Here is a 15962-nt window from a genome sequence, read left to right as displayed (position 1 = left end):
AAGCCTTGAAGAAGAAAAATGGCTATCTAAATTAGTCAGTTTCCTTTCCACACAACAGCACCTGTTCAAGTGAACAGCACCCTACCAGCTCGGGCTGGCTTTGTTCACTGTCATTGGATCAAAATGAGTCATAAAAAGCAGGGAGTTGTACACAAAGTAAACAGGAAACAGACAAACAAAACTTCAATTAAAAAAAGAACCAAGAATATTTAGAAGTGGTTATAAAACAAAACAATAATATTAAAATGCATGGGAACAGGATGGACCAGAGCTGTTAAGGTAAGGTTTGGTGTTGGCAGTTTGATCCTTCAAGCTTCTGGTCATTGTTACCAGTTGTAGCACATATTTGCTGGAATAGTGGTGTGGCATTAAGACTCAGAGTGGTCCAAATTCTTCACAAGCATGAATGTTGCTTAATAAATGACTTCCTAGGAAAGAAAAAGAGGCAAGGTTTAAACATTTCCTCAACAGAGACTTAAACAAACAAATAAAAAAACTTTTAAGCAATGTTCATCATGTTTCCAGTTACATAATCAGCTGTTTTCTACTTGGTTCCACAGTAAAGGATACTGAGTACAAGTCACGCAGAAAAGGACACGCTAAGCACAATGGCCTTGAAGGTATCTGGGACTGGACACTTAGAAACAACTAGCAAGTGAGAGTAAGTGGCAAAACAATTGGCGAAATGCAGAGATGATTCATGTCATACAGTAATTCTTTCTCCTAAGATAACTTAATTTCCAGCTTCAATTAATTAGAGTTAACCATGGCTCACATATATTAAGTGGAAAACTTCAGAAATCAACAATTCCTAAGTTTTATATTGTGGGCTCTTCTGAGCGGCATGATGGAATCTTGTGCTATCCCAGCCAGTCTGCCTCTCACTGAAGAGTCCTTCCTTTGTGCAGCATACCCACAAAAGCCATCCACCAGTTCGTCAGTTAGCACCCACCTCAGTTATCTAGTACACACAGTACCATGCTTCTTGTATTCATTAAACTCAATCATGGCTCAAAACCACAGGAGTCCTGATGTTGGTGGCTTGGCTATGGCCCAGAAGCCAGAAAGTGCTTCTTTAAAATGAAAAGGTGAAATGAAAAACTCTAAAATGAAGCTCAGTACTAACTATGGCTCAGGTAGAACCAGGGGTTTTAGAGCATATCCCCTGAAGATAAAGGAAAACTGCTGTACTAATCTAACAGAGAAATCCATATGGAGTACAAAGCAATTCTTAAGGAGTTAGGAAGCCACAGTGCACTTCGACTTCACTTCAGAGTCCTTCACATGGTGAGAACAAAATAAAGAAGGAGGCATAAAAGTGAAAAGGTACATAGTGTTATGTGTGGAAAGAGGAGGAAGTAAATTAGAAACGAATAGTGAAGAAATGGATATTGTTAAAGTATTGCTATAGTATGTAATGGGTCATAAGGTAAGAAGTGTCAGGTCTATTCTTTACCACTAGCCCAAGAAAAATGAACTTGATCTAATAGATTAAAAAAAATCAGAAAGAGTATTAAGAAGCAAGACCATTTGGAAGTCCACTGCCATGTTCCTAAGCAGAGTACAAGAGCCAGAGGAAAAAAAGGCAACTGAAAAAGCACAGTGATGGCCAGCTCAGGCAGGTTTAAAAGGTCAGGAAAGAGGTTAAAGATGGCTTCTCCTTTGGATTTAAGGCAGAGCGTGGCATGGCCTGACTCACGTGTTAAAGACGTCACTATGGCTTCACTGTGGGGAACAGGCAGATAGCAGACAGTTGGTGGATACAGGCAGAAACCACTAGGCCACAGGTGAAGGAAATGACAAATGTCAAGGATTATTGTGGGATGGCAACCACCCAGACTGGAATCACCGTTAAAAAATCAAATGAAAGACAGGAATGTGCGAGGCACTACTGAGAAGAATCCAAGTGTAGCATCTGCGGAAGGATCCGAGGGCCTTGGAGACTGGGACCTCAAAAAGGGAGGAACAAAGAGAAAATAATTCTTTCGTGTCCTATTTCAGTTTGGTTCAAAACCTTGGAAAACAGCACATAATTACAGGGGACAGTGGAGAACAGTAATTAATTTACTTTTCAAGAGATACTGGACCCAAGTTAATTAGAATGTACACTTTTAGTTAGATAAGATTAAGTCTTGTGTTAATGGAAAACCTCCTTACCATTCAGATTTATCACAGATAATATTATAGCCTCTTGATTAATCAGGACAGATTGATTAATCAACTGCATGTTTTTCAGCTCTGTGTCTGCCTTAGGCTATTTCATTATTCCTTAGTACTTCTGCTTGATTCAAGGGAAGGAAAAGAAATCAATGGCAAAAATAGTCTTTTTTTAGGGAGTAATTACAAAAGGAAAAGGGGTGCAGTAAATAGGAAAGGATACAACTATCAATCAAATTGGAGCTGGGAGTAACATGAAATAATTAGTAAGAGGTAATGCAATTACTTTCTAAATAAAAATGAGGTCCAGCTCCTCAGGGGTAAGGTTTAATCTTAAATATTATTGATTGAGCTATTTCTAATGCCAAACTATTTTTTCATTCTTTGGTTCTCAATCTGTGTACTTGATTTTAAACTTCTAAGCAGAATCTCCCATCAATTCTAAGAATCTTGGAGATTCTGCAAACATGCTAAATTTCCATCTAGTTATTCCAGGAAATCAATTATTAAACTGCTTGCACTGGCACTGTGTGGCACATGTGTGGGCTGACACTGGAGGTTGCTGGATCTCTTTAGGGGATCACAGAGCCAAAACAATATGCATAGGCACACCTAGCCATTGTGAGCCCTGTGAGCCTGTTACAGTCACCAAAGGTGCAACAATAATGAGGAGGAAACCAAGGAACAGCTTAGCACCAAAGTGTGCTGGAAATCACTTGGGGGAGGGAAAGGGAGAAGAAGGGAGTGTGTGTGTGCTGCGGGAGGGGAAGACAGAGAGAAAAAGCTAGCGCTCACCGATTGGCTTCAATCCCCACAAGTCCACAGAGGCTGTCCTCAGCCTGTGCCAAAGCTGGGAACCAGAAATGCAATCGCATTCTCCCAGGTTGAGTGGCAGGGAGCCACTTCTTTACCACCACTGCTTCCCAGGATCCGCACTACGAGCAAGCTGGAATCGGGAGCAGAGCTGGGTACCAACCAGAGGTTCTCCTACGCGGAACTGCCTTCATATCTCTGCGAACAAGGCATTAATCCCCATTTTCACCATTACTTTAACCCACAGATCTGTTTAAGCTGTCAAAGCCCAAGTTTATTTTTCTTTCCTCTTTGTTGGACTATCTGTAGCTATGATATCTCTAATTTCTCTCAAAAACTAGTTTTCCCAAATCTCTAAAACTACAACTGAGATTCATGAGGCTGGTTAGAATTTTGCCCTAAACCAGTAAGGTGTTTTTTGTTTTGTTTTGTTTTGTTTTGTTTTGTTTTGTTCATTCTGCCAGGTCAAAACTTGTGGGAATTTAAAGTGCAAGCATTCTACAAAAAAATCTGAAAGCTTCCTATTTAAATAACCAATGGACTACAGTCAAGTTACACTCCGTACATTTTATTCCAGATAAGCTTTTGTTCAGAAGCTAGGGAGTGACTGGAAAACATTCTTCTGCAGTATCAGAGTTTAAAAAGAACCAGGTAAAAAACCTTTATCTTTTAATATCTCTGAATCACGAATGAACATAATTTGAGTTTGTGTTCTGTTTTTTCCGATAGAATAAGGTTAGTAGGGATAAAAGAATCTCTTGATGCACCTTCCCTACCTACCAACATGTCCTGTTAAATCACAATGTTACTCTGAAGAAAACTCTCCCTGACCGCACAGTCTCTCTCATACACATGCATACACATCTTAAATTTATAGTGTCACATTAATTTAAGCTTTTTCTCCTACTTCATCCTGTATACCCTCCACAGATCAGCACTTTCCAAGAGAAACATGACATGGAACCAGGAATGTGGACCATGTAAGTAATTCACATTTTCTAGAAGCCACATCTTGAAAATAAAACATGTATATTTAATTTTAGTACAGTCTACTTAAACAACTATGCGCCTAAATAATTACTTCAGTCAGCAATTAATGGAAAAAATAGAGCATTTACCCTTTTTGCTTACATTTTTTAAATTCATAGGCATTTTATATTGTCAACACATTTCAATTTGGACTAGTCACACATCAAGTGCTCCAGGGCCTCATGTGGACTAGATACCACATCGGAGAGAGCAGATCTAGATTCTCCACTGCTCAAATACTAAACATGACTATGTTAGTGTCTGAGAGCCAAGATGCTTTTGGGCTTTAATCCTCAGGAGAGGAGGATCTTGAGGGCAATCTGCGGCTGCCCTCTACCGCACACACATACACACACACTGTCATAGCAAAATCCACTTACGCCAACTACAGCATTTACATGTTTAAACAATCATCCCTGAAAGGTATAGCAGAAATGTTTTTGAGACAAATGACCCTAGACCTAGCTTTACACATGGATGGCATTCCATAATTCCTGCATGTAAGTGAGCGATCCATGGCAGATGCACTTAATTAACCTCTAGAAACCTTTACTTACTCTTAAAAGAAAGGAAGGGGATTTTTTTAAATGCCCTTGAATAAGGTAACAAAGTCATAACCACACACTGCCAGGTCTTCGGCACAGGTGGGAATGACAACACGCAGGGGTGAGGAGACTGGGTGTCAATGGCCTCAGCACGAAACCACCGCACACAGCTGGGACAGGGCTCTTCCCTGGGCTAAGGGTGGCTCCCACTTAGCTTCAGCACCAGAGCCTTGAAGGAAAACAGGAGCAATGTGGTCAGAGCTTCGGATTTTTTAAAAAAGTGCTGGATAGAGTCCAATTTTAAGCATTAATACTTCAAACAAATATAAAAACACACTATTCAAGAGGAAAAAAAATTCTTGACATGGACTACATGTCTCCAATTTGTCATTTTGTCTAGCTTCCAACCTGCTTTTTGGTGCCATTTTTCATCTTCCGTAATAGTGAAACACTGGGGAGAGGAATACAACAAGTTTTACTGTGAGGTTAAGAATGCTTATAAATCTGTTTCTTAAAAAAAAAAAAAGAGGGAGGACCCAGCGCAAGAGCCTAGGGGCTAAAGTCCTCTCCTTGCATGCCCCAGGATTCCAGTTTTAATCTCGGCGGCCCTACTTCCCATCCAGCTCCCTGCTTGCGGCCTGGGAAAGCAGTAGAGCATGGCCCAAAGTCTGGGGTTCCTACACCTGTGTTGGAGACCTGGATGAAGCTCCTGATCGGCTCAGCTCCAGCCGTTGTGGCTGTTTCGGGAGTAAATCAACAAGTGGAAGATCTTCCTCTCTGTCTGTTCTCCTCTCTGTATATCTGACTTTCCAATAAAATAAATAAATCTTAATTTTAAAAAGGAAAAATCTGAATAGAAAAATGCACCAAGGACAGAAATGAGCAAGTCACAGAAGCCTAAGTCAAAAATTGCATCCTCAGTCTTATCAGCTACAAAACAAAACAAAACAAAACACAAAACTAAACTAAGCTAAAGCTAAATCCAAAATGATCTCCCTCCTTATTTGAAAAGGAGGGAGATAGGAGATGGACAAATGTACTTTTCTAATTGGATGGCAAAGCTGTTTAAGTGTCTTCCTGCAGTTAACATTCACACGTTGTGGGGCAACAGACACACTCACACACTGCTGGTGGCAGGGTGGATGGGCAGAATTTTAAAGGAGGGCAGCTTGGCAGCATGTCAAAGACATGTGGTGACAACTCTAATTTCTCAAGATATTTGCCTTTTAGAAATAGGAAGACTAACACACAGCTACGTACACAGAAGTATAATCTTTGCAGCTAATCCCTGACTGTGAAAACTGAGAATCAATTAATTAATTAGGTGTCATTGTTAAAAAATCATTAGGCAGCTACTCAATGTTGAAAAGTGGTGAGGCAATGACAAGGAAAAATACTTACAACATACTATAAAGCAGACAACCCCCCACCCCGAATATATAACAGAATCGCCACACAAGCCTTCATAAAGGTGTGTACACACACACACACACACACACACACACATACTGTGAAAGGTGATTATTTATCTGCTGGGAGCAGAAGACATACATTTTTTAGTCCTTCCCACATATACACACAGCATCTTAAGGGTTAGTGGTTGATGGACGACTGCATCCCATATCAGAGTGCCTGGATTCGATCCCTGGCCCACTCTCCATTCCAGCTTCCTACTAACACACAATGTGGGAAGGTGGCCATGGTGCCCCAGTGGTTGGATCCTCTCCACTTGCACATGAGGACTGAACTGAGTTCCTGGTTCCCAGAAATCTGAGTGAACCAGTGGATGGGAGCTCTGCATTTTTTCTGTTCTCAAAAGCCTCAGCAATAGTTTTTAAAAGTTGCAGCCTCTCTCATACTATGCTCTGTACCCAGCATAGTTTCATCTGAAAAATACTAATGACTTTATGCCAGAGCAAACCCTGAGGGATGAGTGATTAAACATGCTAATGAATGTGAAACAGTGGCATCCAGTACATCTTTTATTGAAAAGCTCAAATATACTGAAACTGACACATGGATAGCACCTGCTGGATTTCTGAAGGTTAAATTAGAATAGCGATAGCATTTTAGAAGGAAAACCGGCCATGTCTGAAGATCACTAAACCCAAACTGTTGTTTTTTTTTTTTTAATTCCTCTGTAGAAGTCATCTTCATTTTAGGTATGATTAAACTGTATTGAAAACTAAGCCATAACGTGCCCATTGTGATTAACACAACTAGGTAAATGGAATATAGTAACAATACCTTTGGTTCACCTGGAAAAATCCTGCCTCCTGAACCAAAAACTGCTATCTGAACATCAATAGGTTCATGTTTGTTTAAAGCACAGGTTGGGGGCCAGAGTAGCAAGCTATGCCACAGCCTCAGTGCTAACATCCCACATGGGCGAAAGTTCAAATCCTAGCTGCTCCATTTGTGTTCTAGCTCACTTCTAATGTATCTGGATAAACAGTGGAGGGTGGCCAAGGTGCCTGGGCAACGGGAAAAGCTTCTGGCTCCAGCCTGGCTCAGCCTCAGCCACTGCAGCCATTTGGGAAGTGAACCAGTAGAAGAAGATCTCTCTCTCTCTTTCAAGCAAATAAATACTTCAAAAATAAAGGCAAGAGTGATGTTCGTCAGTGCTCACATGTTACCGTGGAGCTCAAGATTAGTTCTGAGCTCAGTTCATCGAACCTCAAACTGGTCAGATATTGCTAATTTTCTGTTAGACATGTGAGTGCAATGCTTTGAAATGTTAGACCTAAGTGTGACCTTGAAACAGTAGTATGGACCTATTATCTTGTTTAGAAACTGTATTTGTACCCATATAATGGTACAGATAAAAAAAAAACCTACTCATTTTAGAGTTGTGATTGTGGAATGGGGGCTGAGACTTGGGGTATGTCCAAGAAGCAAGGGCATGACAGACTCACCAGGTTTGGGTAATTGCAGCACCAGCAGTGAGCCCTATCAATTAGAGCTTTGTCATTACTAAGACTTTTCCATGAACTTTATGAAAACTCCTCAAATGCATTAATTTTTAAATGTTTACACCAAAATCGGCTTTCAATCCATTTTCTATAAATGCTTTGAAGATCACTTACATAGGTTTCAGTACTATCTGGTTTCAGGCAGCAAGCTGGGAGTCTTGGGAGTAAGCTGGGAGTCCCCCACAGATACAGGGAGGCACAACAACACTGCATGATTCTAGTATGGGTGCCAGGACCAAATTCTTCATCTATGCCAGAAGAAACCTGAGTGTAACCTGTCATTCTCCTATACTCATCTACCTCTTCAAGTTACTAACTTCCATATTCTTGTGCCAACAAACACCAAGTTAAAATGCTTCACCTTCTGATCACCTCTCAGAAACACCCGAGGAGTAGTCCACAACTTTCAGGAACAGCCCAGTTTCTTTGGCTTGTCCTAGAAGACTTTAGGTTCAGGTCTCTGCCCCAACCCCTCCACCCTCATCCTTTCCAACACTCTCATTTCAGAATCCTGCAATCCAGCTGACTTAATTTTGCACAATTCCTGGAATGTCAGGGTCAAGGCTCCTGGTCCTTTCTAAACTGGCCTCCATTTCTCCTTCCTTCCTGGTTAATTCCTACTCTCTCTGAGCAGCAGTGAAGAGCAAGAAGTCATCTCAGATGCACTACCCTTACAGATCACTCCTTTGTATCCACACCACACCACAAACTAGAAACTCCCTCTTGTGTTACTAATGAGCAAAGCATTTGATATTTCCCTGAAAAACCTTACTACCTGAATTCACACAATGGGAAGTCCAGGCTAGTTGTATAAAGGACAGTAAGATGAGTGACTGGATGAGCAGCCACTCCTTCTGCTGTCGCCCTGGGATGCTTGCTGTTTCCAGGTGAAAAGGTGAAAAGCAGACCTGCTCTGTTCTTCCCTGTGCCGGGGGTCTGGGAGGCTCATTGGAAGGTCATGGTGTGAAGCTGAGTCCTGTGACCTTCTTTTATGTTTTAATCTTTCTGGGGTCACATGGAACACAACACCAAGCCGGAACCCCTTTGCCTCCTGACAGTATCCCAGTAGTGACAAGGTCAGTAATACTTTGCATCCATTTGTGGCAATTTGGGATTACCCAGCAGGAAGGAACGGTCCTTGAACGGACATAAAGAAGTCACAAAGAGGCAGCAAAGCACTCCTGAGATGTATGTTCCTTTAAAAGAGCTCGCATTTAGCTCTTCTCTGCCTCACAGCTGGCTAACACTGCTGAGAAAGGCTGACTTGGGAGGGTCCTCCTCTTCAGACTGTTCTTTGACCATTTTTCTGTTTATTCCTCCTCCCCACTAACCAAGAGTTGATCAAAAACTCAGAGATATTCCGAAAGGCAAGGTCAGGTCAAGGTGGCAGCGTACATGCTGGAGAAAGGGAGATGGGGCAGACACATTACAGAGAGCTCTTTTCTGGCATTCAGACATAGTCCTAGTCCTGCTCCCTACCTTGGCCCACTAGCTGCCTCTGCAGCATCCTACAAGATTGCCAGGAGGGAGCCAACGCAGTGGCAACGCTCTCATCCCCATTCTGACAGTCACCAGCAATTTGTTTTCAAGGGCAAACTGCAGCCAGTAGAGGGTGGAGATGCCCAAGTGACTGAGAAACAGAGGCGAATCCTAATCATTCTTCAGCTTTTAAACTCATTTCTCAAGTAATAGGTTACATTTATGATAGTTGCACTGCCCCATTTAGTTCTTGTATAGCTCTATTTCTTTTGGGAGCATGATCATATTCACAATGGCTCACCTGTTACTATTCCCACTGGCCTTCCTACAGCATGTCCTAGAGGAAGAAAACGGATAGCATTTATTCCTCCCTGAATCTACAATGCCTAGTCCCCCACCCAAGCACACGGTGCACTCATTATATTTTTTCATTGGTTGAATGAATCTCCACATTTACCTAGTCTACACACCTTCCCTGTAAGGTAACACTTTGACTTCCTAAAGACAGCTAATAAGGCTGCTCAGAAAGTCTTTGACATGAGTAAATTTCAAAAGCTGTATGTGTGCATATGAGTATGTCATTGCAAAAATGAATGCAAGATTCCAGGAATTACATAAAAACTTGTCAGTGCAGGAATGTAGTCTAGCAGTTAAAACACAGGTTAACATGTCCCTTTATCAGAGTACATGGGTTTGATACCCACACCGGCTTCAGAATCCAGCCTCCTGCTAGACAGACCCTGGGAGGCAAGAGTGACAGCTCAAATAATTGTGTTCTTGCCATAATACACAGAAACCTGGATTGCATTCCTAGCAAAGAGCTTTGGCCTAGCATAGTACTGTACATCGTGGGTGTTGGGAAGTGAACCAGTACATGGCAGCTGTCAACCTCTTAGGGAAAAAAAAGGCTGAAAAAGGAAATCATTAAAATGTTACAAGTGAAGGAAAAAACCCGGTGTCACAATCTTATATTTGTCCAAACTCAATTTCCTCATTTGTTATCTACATCCTTCAATACAGAATTATTTTTGTGTTGAGAAAGGCTTACTGTCTTACCTGATGTCATCTAGTTTAATATTAGACAAAATTAGAATATAGCACTCCATCTTCTGAATCCTAGGTAAGAATGTTCTCAGCCTTCCATATATTACCCATATGTTTCATTCAGGAAACATATTTCAATAACAAAAGGATTACCGCTCACATAAAACAGAGTACATTTATTCAGAAAAGTCTATTTTATTCTTGATAAATTTTTAAATTTTTTGCTTTCAGGCCCATTATACAGTCTTGAAGACAGTATCTAAAATATGAACAAGAAAATGGCCAGATATAAGGTTATTATAGATGGTCAGTTCCCTGTCTATACTAGAAATAGCTGAAAAAGATTAGACCTCAAAAGGTTAAAAATTACATGTTATTGAGAGACATTAAGGAAGCCATACACAAGTGAGACACGTGCAATGAAGGAAGGCTTAATATCAAATACTTAATTATCTCTCTACCAAGCTAGAGTAGATGAAAGTCCCATTAAAAACATCGTAAGATTTAACCTTACAACCTTCCACTCTGATTTTGAAATTTCTGTGGGATCAGAAGAGCCGAGAGTCAAGAGAAAGAACACAATCGATGGATGAGTGGGTAAGAGGGTAACAGCAGCCAAATACCAAGACACATCGTAAAGCTACAGTAATTAAAACTGTGTGACCTTGGAGCAGTAACAACAGCATGCTAGAAATACAACCACACATAGTATAAACTTGTTACGAGCCCTGTAGGTTTAAGGGAACACAACGGACTCTTCAATAAACAGTCCTGGGATCCTGGCTACTTACAGGACAGAGAGATCACTGTTTCTCACCATACAAAAAGCAATTCCAATGGTAAGCACTGATGAAGAACCAGAAGTAGCTGGACCAATGGGATAAAAAGATACCTTTAACCTGGTTCAAAAATTTTGGAGTTTATATAGTGTTTCTATAACATAAATTCTTCTGAAGTTGCCAAAGAGCCTTCAAATGTTCAGATTTCAAATCCTGTTTGTACCAAAATAAACTTACCCTTTAATTACATTTTTTTTATTGTTTTTTGATACAATCTCATTGGCGGTGGGCTTTCCCCTCCCCCTTCACAAACTTTGAAAGCACTCATTTCTATGAAAAGTAATGCTAAAGTTTCTAGGAGGGAAATATCTTTAATACCACAGAAAAAGCCCAAGTCATAAGGATGCAGCTTTCACAGTTTAGTTACATTAATTATATTCAGCTCTACTGATAATGAAAGACAAACTTACATACCTGAAGACATTTGCAACATATAATTCTGAAGAACTAATAGCTATCACCCATCAGGAATTAGTTCAAAAAGGAAGACTAACCAACCAAAAAAGAAAGAAAAAAACAACAAGAGAGGCAAATGCGTATTCTACAGAACCGCTGACTCTCCCAGTCGTCTGTGTTTTCACAGAAGGGGAAAATCTGCACTAAACACAGACTTGCTCACGTGCTTTTTGAGGTACGCTCCGCCAAACTGCATTCTGGAAAATATTACTAATTTACACAGCAACGAATAAATTTACTTTCCTCCTACAACTTGCCCAACATTGGTCAAAAACATAAAATTTGCCAAATTCGTACATGAAGTCTTGTTTTGTTTATTCTTAATTTAAGATTTGTGTGGTTTTTCTAATCCTCTGCCATGTTTCTGCTTCTACAACAATGTTTAAATGTCCTTAATGATATTCAATTTCTTAATATATTCAGAATATTAATATTTTGCCATGCACATTACATTTTATAATTTACTCTTTATTTTCGTTTTTGTGGATTTGACTAAACTTTTCAGGTTTTCCAGTCATCATAACCTTTTTCTTTAGGGGTCATTCTGTGGCCATCTTTCTACTACCTTATCTTCAAAAAGAGCTCACCTAAATTAGAGGTACACAGGTTCCTCAGTCACGGTAAACATTAATGTAATATATACCAATGCATTTAATAAAGAGAAAACCAACAGTCAAATGTCTATTATTGTAGCCCCTTAACCAATCAGGTGATTGATACCACATATCTGCCAGCCCACAGAGTTTATAATAATACAAACCTACGTAGACAGATGTGGGGAGAGTAATAGTTTGAAAAACAAAGGTAATAGGAATCTCCAAAAACTTAATGGAAACACATATTAGACTCTGCGTGGATTTCAAAGTTGTTTTTGTTTTTTCTTTTTCCTTTTTTTTTCCCACACACACAAAAATCTGTTCTTCTCGTTCCATTGTTCCAAGACTATTTTAGTGGGCCCTCACATGGTAGGAAAAGACACTGGATATAAAATTAAGTGACAGAGGAGACCAGCTACAACCTTGTTTGACATTCCTCCACCGATGACACAGGTTGTCTTACCTGACTTACTCCTCCTCTTCCTCTGCCAGCTCTGTCTCCTTGTGCACCACCACTCTGGTGACGGCCATGTCGGGGTGCTGCTCTCTGGCTTCCCTGATGGCCTGAGCCAGGGCCTGCCAGGGGAGGAAAGCACAGGGGTGAGCTGGAACAGGCTGCACGCAGGACGGCCTCACACATGCCCACACCTCAGCTGGGCTTCAGCTTTACCATGACAAGGTCTTACATCTCATGAGAAAACAGGATCTGAAATGGGTTCACTGTTCCTTTTGTTTGTTTTCCCAAATTTCTTGTTTCTCCAGTTCATGTTCAAATCACACACTTAGAAAAGAATCATGTGAGCTCTGAATCCTCGGTTTTACTTAGTGAAATTTGGAAAACACATTTCTTTTCTGCACTTGAATATTCTTAGTTGTACCATAAGAGGTAAGCTTGCAACATCATGTTAAGGTTTGCTGTATGAGCTGATGTGATGATGTCAAGCAGCAGTACACTGCCTGATGTTTCACCCTAGTCACCACCTCACTGCTAGGAACTCTAAGAGAAAAGGACCAGGATTTGCTCATCTTTGCCCTCTTAGCTTCTCAGTAACTGCCCACACTGAAACATGTGCTAAGCCAAAATGTTGCATGAGAAAGAACTGTGAGCTTCTAGGGCACTGTGACACTATGATACTCATAAACTGTTTGGCTTTTAGCCACAGTGCCTGGCTTATAACTCTCTTTTTCCTAAAGTGGATTAACAGTTCTAATCTTCCCCAATTTTTTTTTTTTTTTTTTTTTGCTAACCCATCTTGCCTGGTACGTCCTCAGATTCTCCTCATAGTACAGTGGTCCTGTCCTTAGCATGGAAAGAGACATCTGCACAAGGAGGACAGGAAGCATCTGCATGGACAGGACTGGCTAGTGCCTCGAGCCAGGCCACTGGCAATCATGCATATGTAATGAAACCTCTGAATCCTTGGGGCAAGGTGCAGAGAGCTTCCAGACGGAAGAGGTGCCTAGAGAGGGTATGAATGCTCTGAGTCCCTTCTCCCATACCTCACCCTGTATCTTCTGGAAAGTTCACTTGCATTTTTGTAGTGTTATATGACAATCACCGAATGTGTTTCCCTGAGTTCTGTCAGCCATTCAAGAATAGTATGTGACCTGAAAGGGGTGGTAAGGACAGATCTGTTGGTCAGAAGTTAAGTTAAATAAACTGTGGCCTGTGACTGGCATCTAATGTGGGGGCTCAGTTCCCAGCCTCTGCAAATGGAGGGTATCTCCTAGTAGGCAGTGTAAGACTGAAGTGGATTGCAGCACACCTGCTGAGGTCTGCTGTAAAATGGTCGCTTGCTTAGATGGCTGGGTGGGTGTGTGCATGTGAAAATTCCACATATATTTGGCATCAAAAGTGATTTGTGTTTTGAATGCACACTAGGAGATTCCAAATACAAAGTTCTTACTTAGTTACACCAACAGAGGTACAGATCTCAAAGTGCAAAGAAACTAATGTGAAAACAAGGCAAGCTAGAGAACTGAGACAGATTCATCTTCTGATTCTACACATCCGGGCTCTATAGCTTACGGTTCAAGGATACTGGGTCTTTCTCTAGACCATGCAGGTAATGAGGAGCAGACAGGGCAAGAGAAAGACTCCAGTGCTAACCTCGGGGTTCTTGGCATTTTTTCTGCACCAGGTGGGAAGAAGGCAGTATTTTTCTGTTTTATCCAAGAGTAAACTGTATGGAAGTACTGTGACAAAAAGATTCTATTTTTCAGGAGAGAAATTGGCTTTTCTTATTTATTTTGCTTAAGAGGTTTGGGGTATTCAAATTGCTTTTAAAAATTCACCATAGCACAACACTCAAAGTCTAGGAAACAATTCTAAAACAGAAAAGAAATTCTACTATGCTAGGGAACATCACTAGCTCATATGGAAATCATGCATTTGAAACCAGCCATTCAATTCTTCTTACACTCTGTCTCTGGCCCAAAGAACCAGCTGCTTATCAGCTGTAGGTTACTAACCAACCCTGCCTCTCATTCTGCAGAAAAAGGCAAAGCTACCAAAAACCAGGAGAGCTTTTAGAATCATCTTCACACATCTAGAGCCAGGTTGTCATAATTCCTTTCATTCCACAAGGTGAAACTAAATATTGTTCATATTAATTCACTCGGACAAAAACAAGGACAAAATAGCATTTAACCCAAATGAGAAACTGTTTTATTAGAAAGAACACTTTGAAGAGTAACTAGAATATAATTTATTCCTTTCTGGGATGGAGCTGAGTATGGTCAAGTTAGGGTTAATCTGCAAAGCAGGTTTCTATAAATCATGCCTCTTTGATCTGCCAACACCAACAAGATTGTTTTCTGTCTTCGCCAGCTGAAGGTTTCCTATCACTTAGATTCCTTGTAATTAGGAAGCAAGGAAGTGAAAAAGAATCAATGACTCTAAGGTCACTAGACAATCAGCAGCATTTTTTACAGGGGGTAATTCCCTCATTTATTTTCAAAGCTTATGAATTCCCGACAGGATTGAAGAAGAAAGTGAACCCATTATGAGTTCCTAGAGACAAGTACACCAGAATTTATTCAAAACAGCTTCACTATCTTACAATTAAACATGTAACAATTAAATCTTACTATCTTCATCTGCATAGCTGACCTTGATTTTGCAAAGGGCTGAGATGGGACATTACACAAATGAGGTGCAGTAACATCAGGATTTCTGTTTTAGAGTTAGGGATAATTAGTGAGGTAGCCTAGTGGCTAAAGTCCTAGCCTTATCTGCCCTGGAATCCCATAAGGGCGCCTGTTCTAATCCCAGCTGTTCCACTTCCCATCCAGTTCCCTGCTTGTGGCCTGGGAAAGCAGTCGAGGATGGTCCAAAGCCTTGGGACCCAGCACCTACATGAGAGACCTGGAAGCTCCTTGGTCCTAGCTTCAGATTAGCTCAGCTCTGGCCAGTGCAGCCACTTAGGGAGTGATCCAGCAGATGGAAGATCTTTCTCTCTGTCTCTCCTTCTCTCTGTAAATTTGCACTTCCAATAAAAATAAATCAATCTTAAAAAAAAAGAGTTTCAAATAGATATTTGTATTTATACATACTTTGCTTTTGGTACTTACATCTTGACTGCTTCTTGAATACCTAACTTGTAGAAGCAGTTCTACCATGAGTTGATTTTTCAGTCAAAACAGGCCAAATGACAAAACAAACAAAAAGTATAAACCCTTAGATTGCTCCTACTGAAAAGCATGAAAATGTCTACGTTCAATGGGGAGACAGAAGAGAAGAAAAAAACAGCTGGTGGAACACTGTGATTTGTACTTTCCACCATGCCAAGGACTGTGTGACCCTGCCCAGCACTGAGTAGAAATCCAACAAAGCCTAAAGAGTATGAGTCCCAGGGAGAAGCAATAGGAATTTGGTTTGCTCCAGATTCAGCCCAGGTAATTCCTGACTGTCCCAGTGAATAGCAGCAGAATCAATCTTCTATGTGTGAAGCTGGAGGCATGGTTTGCACAGAGGTAATTCATTTTCCATGGTAAGCAACAAGTAGTCATCTACTAGGAAAGTAAAAATTC

At 40.8% G+C, this 15962-nt stretch overlaps 1 protein-coding gene across 16 annotated transcripts in view; it reads right to left on the bottom strand.

Annotated features, from left to right (window-relative positions):
• Positions 1–384: 384 nt before the first annotated feature.
• EPB41L2 (erythrocyte membrane protein band 4.1 like 2) overlaps positions 385–15962 on the bottom strand; it is a 214528-nt gene continuing 198950 nt past the window's right edge. For all 16 annotated transcript variants that reach the window (XM_058674388.1, XM_058674491.1, XM_058674332.1 and 13 more), the window contains 2 exons: positions 12394–12506; positions 385–424 (listed from right to left, as the gene is read on the bottom strand). In XM_058674388.1, the coding sequence (XP_058530371.1) occupies positions 12399–12506 (108 nt within the window). In that variant the 3' untranslated portion in view covers positions 385–424; positions 12394–12398. The remainder of the gene's footprint in view (positions 425–12393; positions 12507–15962) is intronic.

Source organism: Ochotona princeps, chromosome 1 (genome assembly GCF_030435755.1).
Source record: "Ochotona princeps isolate mOchPri1 chromosome 1, mOchPri1.hap1, whole genome shotgun sequence".
Lineage (NCBI taxonomy): Eukaryota > Metazoa > Chordata > Mammalia > Lagomorpha > Ochotonidae > Ochotona > Ochotona princeps.
This window is presented reverse-complemented; position numbering and strand designations above follow the sequence as displayed.